Here is a 13,867-nt window from a genome sequence, read left to right on the forward strand (position 1 = left end):
ATGCAAGCATGCCAAGTGTTATCAGACTGAATAAGACGAGGAGCGGAACAAAGAGACGTACTGTACAACTTAGCACCATTACGAATCACCTCCTTCACCTCATTCTCATCATGCACCCATTCTCCAGTGCTAGACATGATAGCACTAATAGTGTTTCTCTTCCTTCGTACCAAAGTAGAGATATGGTAGAAGGATGTGTTACGATCACCAAACATCATCTAGTTCACTCTAGATTTCAAAGCCCAATGTTCCTCCTCTTGGCTGAGAACACAAGCCAGATCAGCTTGGAGTTGCCTTTCCAAAATAACAAGATTATGAGACGGCCTAATAGCTAAGCTTCTCTGAGTTCCATCCAACCTAGCCATAATCCTTCTCTTTTTTGCAAAGATATTACCAAAATGAACTTTATTCCATTTTGAAGCATCCCGAGAAAATTTAGAAATGGCACCCTGGAGGTGAGAACCTTGACTCCAGGCTTGCTGGACAACCCTAGGAAAGGAAGGGTCTGAAAGCCAGAAGCTCTGGAACTTGAAAGACACATTAGGCTTAGACCACACAGCAGGACTGGTTTCCAAAAGAACCGGACAGTGGTCCGAGTGACAACGAGTAAGATGGGAAACCTTAGCTTCAGGGTAAAGAGTGCACCAACTAGAGTTTATAAAAAATCTATCTATTCTTTCTTGGATGAGAATGTGAGCATCTCTACGATTGGCCCAAGTAAACCTTGAGCCTGAGAGCCCCAGGTCTATCATGTTACATCTATCCAGACAGTCCTTTAAAAGGAGAGACCTCCTAATGCTGACATCTCTTCCTCCTAACTTATCAGCACTAGAGAGAGGCTCATTAAAATCCCCTGCAATGACCCAGGGCATGCTATGCAGCTCCACAACATTTATAAGATTATTCCACAAAATAGACCTTTCAGCAAACCTAGGACTAGCATAAATAGCTGAAAATAACCAGGACAGATTGGAAGTTCGTACCTTAATAGTAACATGAATTTCCTGCTCTGTTTTTTCCATAAGAGTAACTTCTACTTTGTCTGAATTCCAAAGAAGCCATAATCCCCCCATATGGCCAATCGTATCCGTATGAATCGCTCCATCAAAAGGCAATCTATCTGTAATGCCTTTTGCTCTCTCCCCTCCCAAACGAGTTTCCATTACCACAAAAACCACCGGATCATGAACACGAGCCAAATCCTTAATATGACTTTGAAAATTGGAAATAGCTAATGTCGTGAGTAATTATTGGTAAATGAAAATGTAACGTTAATAGTGGACCTAGATGAAAACCAATAAGAGATTGGCCACATCAACATTTTGTATAAATGTTGTAAAGTAGTTTGTGACTGTATCATTACTCTATGATAAATTGATAATGCTATAAACTATGGCGTGGTGATATCAATACCATATGCAATTAACCCCAATTGATAAAGTATCTTGTTATTGAATAAAAGTTTTGAGTTCTAAACCCTACTTATAACAAAATATAATTGAATGTCTTTGTATGATGATAAAGAATAATAATTTTAGAGCAAACACTATAAAATTAAAATTCAATTATATATAATAATAATAAATTAAAAAAAAAAAACAAACAAACAAACAAATATCCGAAGACTCTGTTGTCAGCGTCACGTTGTCAATGTCATCTACTCTTATCAAAATATCATATGAAAACTTTATGCATTATGTTGAAACGCTGTTTTAGGTCAAAGGCAAAAGCATAAACATTCTAATTTTCTTTTTAAGGAGCATGACAAATGAGAAAAACTAATAAATTGAGTTCCTACTTTTTCTTTAATAAATTTCTTTTATATGCTTCAATTTCATTCAAAAGGGAGTGACTTTATACCTTACAAGCAGATTCAATGAACTACTGGTAGATTACCTTTATTGAAACAAAAGCGCTCATTAGTCATTAGAATTGCAGGACCTTTTAACCCAAAGAAAAACAACAGGAGAAAAACATTTTAGCCATTTTTTTTGAGTTCCTACTTTTGTATACATAGAAATATGTGGTTTAGATGGGGTTTGGCCATTTTTCATTTAATTGGGAGGGTGACTATGTCGAGGTTATTGAAGCTCGTACATTAACAGCAATTCTTAAACAATTTTAAACCCCAAAATTCACAACATTCTGGACAGGGACATGTTATCCATAATCCATTTTGGACTCAAAATGGAAATCAATAACTACTTGTAAAAAAAATAAAAAACACACACACAAGGAAAATAATCAAGAAGCAAGGTGCATTGGATAGCCGCGAAAGATTTGTGGGGGCCTAAACAGCTATGGTTGTGGTCCTATTCAATAAATCAATGGACACCATAATATTAATAAACACAAACACACACAAATGCTTTTTGTTTTTGTTTTTTCTCTTTTTGGCTTAAAAAAATAATAAGCGGCCCTCAATTTACTTGCAGTCTTTGTCCATCCAGAACATTCAACCACTGTTGTGTGCCCCATACTTTATAATTATAATATAATCCATCCAATTAAGAGTTACACCAGAAATTAATTAATTGGCTTGGTCATAAATGGCAAGAAAACAGGCACTGAATACAAAACCCTTTATGCATAATTCCCTGAAATATCAATTATGAACTCATTTTGGCTATATAGTTTAGCTGGTTTAGGTACACCGTCACATAATATGTGGCTAGTTTATATGGCTTTTGGTGACATTGATCCTTGCAAATGAATGATGCGGATCTTCTTGCACATGGGTTCGGTCCATATTTCCAAACTAGTATAGAAAGTAACCTTTTACATTTCTTTTATATCATTTTATTGAATGTGAATTTTGAAAATTTGATTGCATATTTTTTTTATGTTCTTAACATGCATGTTAAATTTCGTTCAAATCGAATGTTATTTTACTATTCGATTGATAAACTTATTTTTTACGGATAATTTTTATCACAAAAATTTAAAATTTAAACGTGTCATTGATGACATGGTTGTTAATCTTTTATCTTCTTGAAATTTTGTAAGCATGTAATATTCAATCTAGTAGTTAGATTTTCAAAATTTACACCCAATAAAAAGATATATGAAGAGTTTAAAAGATTTCTCTATAAACTAGTTTAGAGATAAACTTTTTCCAAATTATAAAGCCTTGGTGTCCCTTAATTTACCATAATTATGGGATTTGTAAGAAAGGAGGATGTTTGGTATGTGAATTCGATTTACCAAAAGTATAGGATAAGGGGTTATTTCCTTTTTAAAAAAGAAGAAGGTAGTAACACGAGTCACTAGACCCCCAAATTTTTTGTTCTGTAAATATAACACTCTGCCCTGCCATCATTGTGAGTGTATAGTCCTAAGTTTTAGTAGCTTTTACAAATATCATACTTCGATTTTGACATTAATGTGAATATCAATTTGGCTCTTAGACTTTTAATTTGAATAAACAAACCCTACACTTTAGTTTTGTAACAAATTAGACATTTATTTTTATTTTTTTAGTTAAAATTAACAAAATTAATCACATATAAAATGTACATGATAATTATAAAATATATGTATATCATGTCATTAAATGTGTTAGTCTTTAACAAAAAATATTAGTAAGAAATTTAAAAGGAAAAAGTTTGTTTTCCCCTCCTTTTATGTTTAAGGTAGTTCACAATTCCTTTATTTATTTTTCAAACCAATCAATTTCCTCCTCTATGTTTAGGAAATGAGAAAATACTCCAAGTTCGTTACTTTTCAGTTAAATCATTGAAATCACAATAATTACAAATGTAATATAAAAAAAACAACAATACAATCCTCAGCATTTTTTTTATTTTTTTGTGATATACAATTAATAATTTATTCAAAAAACTTATCGGATTTAACTGAGAAAGTAACAAATTGAGAGTATTTGCTTATTTCCCAAATATAAAGGGAGAAATTGATTGATCTAAAAAATAAAAGGGTAAATTGCAAACTATCCAAAAATAAAAGGGAAAATTGTTTTTCCCCCAAAATTTAATATATAACAAAACTAAAAGAGTTGCAAAAACCAAAAACTATCACATGAGCCCACTCAATGGGGGCGGGCTTCTTACAAGCTTGTGGGTTCCACAAGCGTGGGATTTAGTGTTTTACATGCTGGTGAGTCGCTGCTCAATTGTACGGCCGCAAAGATTCCTTCTCGAAGTGCAGGAGTTACTTGTTTTTTTTTTTTTTTTTGAGAATCACAGGATTTACTTGTTGAAATCAAAACTTATGGGCTAAATATTGATACTCATATTAAAGTCCAACTGTGACAGTTGTAAAAAGGCCCAAAAGCGTTTGGGCATTTGGGGTTGGACTTAGGAGCATATGAGCCTTTTTGTTGATTAACAAATTTCTCAATTCCATTCCTTATGCAAGATTAGTCCACCAAAGGCAGCTAACTACTGTCTCTGACTGGTACTAACATTAAAGTAGGCCCAGAACATTCAAGAACCAATTGAAGCTGGTGAGGCTTAATCAAAACGTGATACATATACTTCTTAGAAATGCAACGCATAATGAGACAACAACGTGATACTTCTTTTTCATGCTCAAGGCGATTTTTCGTATTTATTGTCCTCCAAGGGGCAACTCAATTGACAAAGTACAGAGCTAGTCCACAAACATGTTTATCTTTATGTAAATGTTGGGAGTCTTGTCCACAACTTTATAAGGGCTTTATCACTGAGCAATTACAAAATTTTCAGGAGTTGTATGATGCACAATTTTATTGGCAAGACATCTTTTTCATGGCATTAATATACACCAATATGATCCAACTTGTCCCGAAGAGGTTACAAATCCACATTATTCTAAAATTTGTGCAAAAAACTATAACAATTTAACACACTATTGTAATCAACAACTTAAATGAATTATAAATTATAGACTTTTTTTCGCCACCATATGAATGTGAAACAAAAAAAAGTAAAGAATGCACTCAAGAAATTATACTTCAAATTTCGACGGTATAATTCTTTAAGTAATTAGCCTGCAATATCACGAATTCAGAGATTGAAAACTGTATATTTCATCTTATTGATTCTCGAATACAAGCAATACATATATATACCAGTGTATGCAGGTGTGAACACGAAAGCTAACTAACTAACAGAAATAACAAACCACTACACGTGCAAGCTACAGAAATAACTAACTTCCCACGTGCGAACACTTAAGTGAATAATTGAACAGACTAAACTACAAGTCGTGTATACATCAATCTTCACTTATACAGCCTTGCCGTTTATGCTCTGTTATAGAATCTCCAACTCTGTGAGTGAGTCTTTGATCCTTTGTGTTGCTGGATGCTTCTCTGCTCTTGCCACTAGTCTTGGTGACTTCATCCTTACTTGGATTCTGATACTCCCCCTCAAGAGCAGCAGGAGCATGTATATTAATCATCCCCATTTTACAACTAAGAATGGAGAATTGATTATAATTCAGAGCTTTAGTGAGCAGATCGGCCAACTGACAATTTGATCTAACATGATTCAACTTAATCACCCTTTCCATCACCTTATTCCTAACCACATGACAATCGATTTCTATATGTTTTGTCCTCTCATGGAAGACTGGGTTGGAACCAATGTGCAATGCAGCTTGGCTGTCACAGAACAATAAGGCCTCCTTGTCATGATTCACACCAATATCTTTGAGAAAATACAAAATCCACACGATCTCACATGTTGCAACTGCCATGGACCTGTATTCAGCCTCAGCTGATGATCTTGACACTGTGGACTGCTTCTTGGATTTCCAAGATACTAAAGAATCACCAATGAAGATGCTATAGCCAGTCACGGATCTCCTAGTGTCAGGACATGCAGCCCAATCTGCATCTGCAAATCCTTTCAAATGCAAGTCTGTGTTGGAAGAAAACATAAGTCCTTTGCCCGGTTCACCTTTCAAATACTGCAACACTCTATGTGCTGCATCCAAATGGGGTCTCCTTGGCTTGGACATAAACTGACTGAGTTTATGGACAGCAAATGTAATGTCAGGCCTTGTGATTGTTAAGTACAAGAGCCTGCCCACAAGCCTTCTGTAATGGCTGGGATCTTTCAATTCTTCACCTTCAAACTTGCTAAGTCTTAAGTTGTGCTCCATGGGGGTCTTAGCACACTTACAGCCCAGTAGACCAGCATCATTGAGCAACTCAAGGGTGTATTTTCGTTGACAAAGAGCAATTCCTTTGTCTGATCTTGCAACTTCCAAACCAAGGAAATATTTCAAATTCCCCAAATCCTTAAGCTTGAACTTATCATCCAGCATGATTTTAAACTTGTCCACTTCAGCCTTGTCATTGCAAGCTATCAAAACATCATCTACATAGACTAAGAGAATCATGAAAATGTTGTCATGTCTTCTAGTAAACAAGGAGTAGTCAGCCTTGGATTGAATGAAACCAAGCTGAATTAGAGTGTTTGAAAACTTTGCAAACCATTGCCTAGAGGCTTGCTTGAGACCATAAATGGATTTGTTAAGCTTACAAACAACCTCCCCTTGGCTGTGAAACCCCTGTGGAAGAGCCATATACACCTCTTCATCCAAATCTCCATGCAGAAAAGCATTATTGACATCCAATTGACTAAGAGACCAACCCTTAATGGCAGCAACAGCAAGAAGAACCTTGACAGACACCATTTTAGCCACTGGAGAGAATGTTTCAAAATAATCAATGCCTTCCTTTTGAGTGAAGCCCTTAGCCACCAACCTAGCTTTGTATCTCTCAATGGTTCCATCAGCCTTATACTTGATTTTGTACACCCATTTGCAGCCAATAGACCTCTTACCAGGAGGTAAGGGTGTCAAGGTCCAAGTATGGTTAGCCTCAAGTGCTGCTATCTCAGCTACCATGGTAGCCTGCCATTGGGGATCAGAGACAGCTTGACAGTAAAACTGAGGTTCAACAAGTGAAGAAATGGCACAACAGAAGGTTTTATAGGAGGGAGAAAGATGCTGATAGGACACATGAGAAGAAAGAGGATGAGATGTACCTGAGTGGGAAGAAGGCAAGGGCTAGACAGAAGTGACATTATTGCAGTGGAACTCCTGTAAGTATGAAGGTCTTTTAATGGATCTAGTAGACTTTCTAATGGGAATAGGATCTGCAATAGGATCAAGGGGAGCTTCTGGGACATCATCAAGTAAATCATTATCAATATTATGATGAACTTGAGTGATAGAATGAGGAGAAAAGGCAGAAGTGGCAGGTTGAAACAGAAAAGCCTCATCATATAAGGGAGGAACAGGTGAAGCACATGGCAAGGGCAAGGAATTGAGAGGAATGGAACCATTGGAAGAAGACACAAAAGGGAATACAGATTCATGAAATATAACATCCCTGGATACAAATACAACATGAGATTCAAGGTCATAAAGCTTATAACCTTTGACATTACATGGGTAGCCAAGGAAAACACATTTTCTTGCCCTTGGGGAAAATTTGTTTCTGGTATGAACAATGGTAGAGGCAAAACACAGGCAGCCAAAGACTTTGAGATGATTGTACTCAGGGGGCTTATGAAACAAGAGCTCAAAAGGTGTTTTATCATGTAGCAAGGGAGAAGGAAGCCTATTGATGAGGTATGCAGCAGTTAAAACACAATCACCCCAAAAAGACAAGGGAACTTGGGATTGAATCTGTAAAGCCCTAGCAATGGAGAGTAGATGCTGGTGTTTTCTCTCTACAACAGAGTTTTGTTGTGGGGTATAAACACAACTAGTTTGATGAATAATGCCATGTGAACTAAGGAAATCAGTCATGGCAAACTCTTTGGCATTGTCAGTCCTAATGGCTTTAATGTGTTGATTAAATTGTGTAACAATCATAGCATAAAAGGATTGAAATAAAGGTCTGACATCAGATTTGGATTTCATAAGAAAAAGCCAAGTGGCTCGGGTTGCATCATCCACAATGGTCAAGAAATATTTGTGCCTATCCAAAGTAGATACTGAATAAGGTCCCCAAACATCCATATGAACTAAATCAAAAGCACATGCACAGATTTTATTATTGAAAGGAAATGGTAATCGTTTAAGCTTGGCCATAGGACAAATATGACAAGTCTTATTACAAAGAAATTGTAAAGAAGGAAGACTAGGACCTAAAGCTTTAAGCTTCATATCTGAAGGATGTCCTAATCTGGCATGCCAAAGAGAGGATGATGCAGAACGTGCAGAAGTTGCTGCAGAAAAAGGAGGAAAAGAGGCAGTGGACTTATGACTGCTGAAGTAATCAACAAAGGAAGAAGGAGGAGTATGTTGGAGACTATCACACTGCAACAAATACAAGCCATCAACAGCCTTGCCCATCCCAATCGTTTTCCAAGGTAAAAGGTCCTGAATAAAACAGTAATTGGAGAGGAAAACAAGGCAATAAGACTGAGATAATGTGAGTGTACTAACAGATAATAGATTGAAACTAAATGAGGGAACACAAAGAACATTAGTAAGTGTAAGTGAAGGGGAAAGAATAACAGTGCCAACATGAGTGACTTGAGCTGATTCCCCATTAGGCAAGTGGACCAAGGATTGTATAGTAGTAGTGATTGAGGTCAATAGATCAACTGAGCAAACAAAATGGTCAGTAGCCCCAGTATCTAGCACCCATGTCCATTGATCATAGATTCTTCTATTCACTACTTGTGCAGAGAAGACACTATGAGATAGGTCAATACCTGACATTGGAGCAGTGATAGATGTAGAAGATGATGCTACATTTGCCATTGAAGCATCCCTGACTGGAGCAGAAGGTAGAGTGGATGAAGTGGAAGCCCCAAATAAAGCATGAAGTTGCTGATACTGTTCAGGAGTGAAAACAGACTGATGATGCATTGGTGAAGCAATTGGAGCAGGAGCAACTAGCATATCTGAAGACACTTGATGAGCCATAAACGGCTTGTTCTTGAACTTGAAACCTGGTGGAAAACCATGCTTTCTATAGCATTTGTCCACTATATGACCAGTCTTGCCACAATGTGTGCAAGTTGGTCTTTCCTTTCCTTTTCCAACAGCACCACCAAGAAATGAACCAAGATGTTCATTGGTCAATTTAGCAGCTAAAGCAGTAGAATCAACCTTGACAAAAGCTGAATTAGGCACTGATCTTTGTGTCTCTTCTTGAATTAGCAAAGAGTACACCATACTAAGGGATGGAATTGGATCCATAAGCAGAACCTGAGATCGAACTTGGGAGAAAGAATCATTCAATCCCATGAGAAACTTCATGACAGATTCTCTCATTTGTAAATCAGTGAGTTTCTTGTTGACATTGCAAATGCATTTACCACATGTACAAGTAGGAAACGGACTGAGGCTCTGTAATTGATCCCAAAACACCTTTAGTTGAGTAAAGAAGTCAGTGATAGACAATTCACCTTGATGAAGCTCAGCTATGTCCTTTTGAAGATTGAAAACTCTAGGTCCATTCGTTTGAGCAAAACGATTCTTCAAGTCATTCCAAATTTCTAGGGCAGTATCTTCATAAATGATGCTTGATTGGAGCTTTGGTGATACTGAATTGGTTAGCCATGTCCCAACCATATTATCACATCTTATCCATGCTTGCACATTCGAAGGAGTTGAGACCAAAGGTGATGAAAGAGTCAAGGTTCCATCAATAAACCCTAGTTTGTTCTTGGTGAGTAGAGCTTTTCTAACTGCACGAGTCCAAGCTGCATAATTTTCACCACCTAACAATGGCTGTGTAACAAGGACTAGACTCGGATTCTCTGCATGATGTAAAAACAGAGGGTTATCCATAGGGTTGTCCATTGAAGAAGAAGATGGATTCACAGATGTGGAAGCATCTGTAGAATCATTTGTATTTGTAGCAGAAGTCATAGACGACAATTGGCGATTGAAGAATCAACCTCAATTTCCAAAAGAAAAAAAAAATTTCTCAAGAACAGAGAGAAATTTTCTCGGGAAATTGAGAAAGACAAGAAAGAGAAATGCAAAAAAAAATCCTATAGGAATTTAGGAATTTTGCTCTGATACCATATCACGAATTCAGAGATTGAAAACTGTATATTTCATCTTATTGATTCTCGAATACAAGCAATACATAGATATACCAGTGTATGCAGGTGTGAACACGAAAGCTAACTAACTAACAGAAATAACAAACCACTACACGTGCAAGCTACAGAAATAACTAACTTCCCACGTGCTAACACTTAAGTGAATAATTGAATAGACTAAACTACAAGTCGTGTATACATCAATCTTCACTTATACAGCCTTGCCGTTTATGCTCTGTTATAGAATCTCCAACTCTGTGAGTGAGTCTTTGATCCTTTGTGTTGCTGGATGCTTCTCTGCTCTTGCCACTAGTCTTGGTGACTTCATCCTTACTTGGATTCTGATATGCAATTAAGAAATTAAAGAATCTTTCGGCCTTTGCCGCAATTTGCAAAGTTAACTGTTTTTCTTTTTCCCTAGTTCCTTGCTCGAACAAGTGGTGATTGGGCTAAAGGGGAGTGAGGTGACATTAAGCACTGTGGCATCATGATATCATCCATTCTTCTTGATTTGAAGCTGAGTCTTAGGTTGTTTTGTGGCTTTTGCCAACACTGTCTCTTCATAGGCACTGTGGTACAGGTCTCATTGTTTTGAACCACAAAGCTTTCAATTCTTGTTAAAGCTACATCCATAGTCTGGTCATCCATGTTGGCAAAGCAAACCCTGAACCACCCTGGTGCTGAGCAATGAAAAGAAGAACCAGGAGAAACATTGAGCTTAACTTCATCTATTATCACTTTCCATAGTGCCATCTCTGCTTCAAATGTCTGTTCTTTGAGGAGGTGATGCAAATCCATCCACACAAAGAGGCCAGCATTGCTTTGCAAACAACTAATGCCTACTTTAGCAAGACCTGTAGTGAACACCTTATGCCTTGTTGCCAACCTATTAGCACTCTTTGCAATAAATTTATTGACAAACTCATCGTCCGATAGCATTGATGCAATTAGATGTTGAGTTTGTGAGGAAACTAGTCCAAAACTTGACATTTTTCGACAACAGCTCACTACTGCATCATTGTAGGAATAGACAATGCCGACCCTAAAGCCAGGGAATCCCAAGTCTTTTGACAGACTATAAACAATGTGGATTAGATCATGATTGCATTCGATTTCTTTCTCCTGTATTATCTCAGCTATGCTAATGAAACCAGGCTGAGTAAAGACAGTGGCAGCATATATTTCATCACAGACTAAGTGGATGCTCTTTTCATTTATGAAGCTCACTACCATTCTTAGTGTCTCTCTGTCTAAGATGGTGCCTAGCGGGTTTGATGGATTGGTAATGAGCAACCCCTTTACTCTAATGTTGGCCTCTTGAGCACTCTTATAGGCAGTTTCCAATGCTTCTCTTGTCACCTTGAAATCGTTAGAGCGTTCACATACAACTGGAACAAGTTGTGCTCCTGTTCTCCATCTCAAATCTCTATCAAAACTGCAATGAAAAGAAAAGATTGTGAGATAATGTTTTGAATATTGCTAAAGGTCTTGCAAAAAAATCTATGAAAAATACAAATACTTTTCATCATTTTAAGGCCATGGGAATCATATAATTAATTGGGTTCCACCTCCTTTATGATGTAATAAACTATGTAACCATCAGAGCATAATTAATTGCTTTCCTAAATGATTTGACAGTAACATTCATATATTAATATGGAATTTGAAAAAAAAGAAGGAAAAAATTTTTTTTTTCTTAACCTTCTGACCTCAAGCCAGAGGGCAGTCAACTGCGTGTTCTTATCTTGGACTGATGGAAAATTGGTAATTGACTCACAATTGGGAACAAGGGCTGGTCCTGGAGGAAGATGGGCCTCATTTTCCTAGACTATTTTTTCCAATTTTGTCAAGATTCAAAATATGGACTTAAGTTTTTTCTATTAAAGAATCCTTTTACTTGAAAACTTCTTTCTTCCACGTGTAATAAATTTGTTTGTATTAACTGATGCCCCCACCAATAATTTTGTTAGTAGGTACTTGTGGTTATGATGTTGAAAACTTAGAATTAAGAGCTTGGGATGTTGACATTAGAGGAATCATTCTCAGCACTCAAGCAGTGTCGTGGACTAAATCAATCTTTTTTAAAGTAAATTCTCCATAATAGTATATCATGATCAACGTAGATTGAATAGTCAATCTCTCTCTCTCTCTCTCTCTCAAGAATCATTATGTATATGAGTAAAAAAACAGCTAAAAGGCCAAGTCAAATAGCCACCCCAATATGCGTCTAAGGTCTAACCTACATTATTACATCATTTTTTAACTTAATTTTCATTAAAAGAGAAATTTATGAAGCATAAAGAAGTAGAAAATTGAAATGGAAGAAGAGGTATCGATTATATTACCCTGCATAATAAGGAGTAGGTACTAGAAATGCATCCCCAGGGTCAGCCAAACAAAAGACAGTCATCTCATGAGCTCCGGTTGCTCCTCCACTCATAACAATGCGGTCTGGGTCGAATTTCACTCTATTTCCTCTTACTTTCTCCATAAAATTGGCCACAGCCTGTGGAATATACACAAGAAACTTCATTAATTAATCTTTTATGTGTGTGTGAGACATGAAATGGATAATAGAGTATGAGGAACTATATATATGAGATTAGTATGTTACTTACATTTCTGAACTTTGTCAAGCCATGATAATCCTGAAAGATAGCTATGTCCCTGAAGTCATTTACTCCTTCACGTGTGCAAATGGAGGCTTCTGGGTTTTTCATTAGCCACTTTTTTACCAAATCAAAAGAAAGCTGAAAATTGAACAAGACAATAAAAACCATGAATACAAATAATGCAACTAAACTCTGTGACTCTTTGAGCGCACTTCAAATTAATAAAATGCACATTAAGAAAGTTATAAATTTAGTTACCTGATTTTCTGCTAGGCCCATTTGGATAACCCCATGCGGATTATCATTAGGATGATATGGATTATTATCAAAAGCCTTCCATCCATCAAAGTATGGAGAAGTTTCACCATGACCATTGCCAGTTGCCATCTTTGACAACAAGTTCTGTTGATTTTTGTTCACCATTTCCCTTTCTTTTTTGAAACGCAGCTAGCTAATTGATATATGATAATATGTATGAAGAAGACGGGAACAGCTTTATATATATATAGTTTGTAGGAACAAATCAAATGGGTCCTTGGGCAGTCGTAATTGCTTGCGTACGTAAGAGCTTTTGGAGTTGGGACAGGGCTGAATAAACGCACTAAGAATATAATGTTTGTTTGGTTGAGTCGTTGGGAAAGTTTAACTTCAGGTCTTTATATAGAGTTGTGTACGGTCGAGTTGGCATATGAAGGTTCATACGAAAGGAACAATTTTGAAAATTTGGTGAGACTTGGTGTGCCGTGTGACTGCGCTTTGAAATTTATTTACCCATTATATATACTATTCTTTTCCTTTTTTTTTTTTTTTTTTCTTTTTTTGGTCGGAGATATGGATGTACTATTTGATTTGGGTTGAAGTAAACTAACATGGTCAGCTCTGGCTCTTCGAGCAGGCAAAGAGGCAAACTTATTAACTGGCTTACCTAAGGTCAAAAAGTTTATTAGGTACCCAATGACCTATCAAATCTTGCCACCGATACGAAAGCTGCCTGGGTCCCCATATGAAACACTAAAAAGGAGTGACAGACCGCGTAATTTGCGCATTGAGCTCTTTGCTTCTATGTACTATGTGACGATTATGAAAAAAAAATGTACTATGTGACAAACCGCGTTATGTACGGTTTATGCTACAGTTTCAGTCTTCTATGTACTATGTAGCCGATTGTTACTTTTCCGACAATATGATTACTGTGAAAGATCATATTCAAGAAAAGGCCAAGAATGCAACGAA

General features: G+C 36.7%; 1 protein-coding gene across 1 annotated transcript; it reads right to left on the reverse strand.

The window, feature by feature from the left end:
- Positions 1-10,010: 10,010 nt before the first annotated feature.
- LOC126710200 (1-aminocyclopropane-1-carboxylate synthase-like) lies at positions 10,011-13,273 on the reverse strand. Its single transcript, XM_050410580.1, has 4 exons — positions 12,893-13,273; positions 12,641-12,772; positions 12,368-12,528; positions 10,011-11,457 (listed from the first exon to the last, which is right to left on the reverse strand). Exons 1-4 carry the CDS (start codon positions 13,055-13,057, stop codon positions 10,440-10,442), a joined length of 1,476 nt encoding a protein of 491 aa, XP_050266537.1. The 5' UTR covers positions 13,058-13,273; the 3' UTR covers positions 10,011-10,439.
- Positions 13,274-13,867: the final 594 nt, after the last annotated feature.

The sequence above is a fragment of the Quercus robur genome, chromosome 12 (genome assembly GCF_932294415.1).
Source record: "Quercus robur chromosome 12, dhQueRobu3.1, whole genome shotgun sequence".
In the NCBI taxonomy this organism is placed as follows: Eukaryota; Viridiplantae; Streptophyta; class Magnoliopsida; order Fagales; family Fagaceae; genus Quercus; species Quercus robur.

Excerpts from the sequence above, each read along its gene's own strand:
- LOC126710200 (XM_050410580.1), bottom strand. The coding sequence starts at position 13,057 with ATGGTGAACAAAAATCAACAGAACTTGTTGTCAAAGATGGCAACTGGC. Across the intron at positions 12,773-12,892 it reads TGGGCCTAGCAGAAAATCAG|CTTTCTTTTGATTTGGTAAA; the intron begins GTAACTAAATTT and ends TTCAATTTTCAG. Across the intron at positions 12,529-12,640 it reads GCTTGACAAAGTTCAGAAAT|GCTGTGGCCAATTTTATGGA; the intron begins GTAAGTAACATA and ends TATATTCCACAG.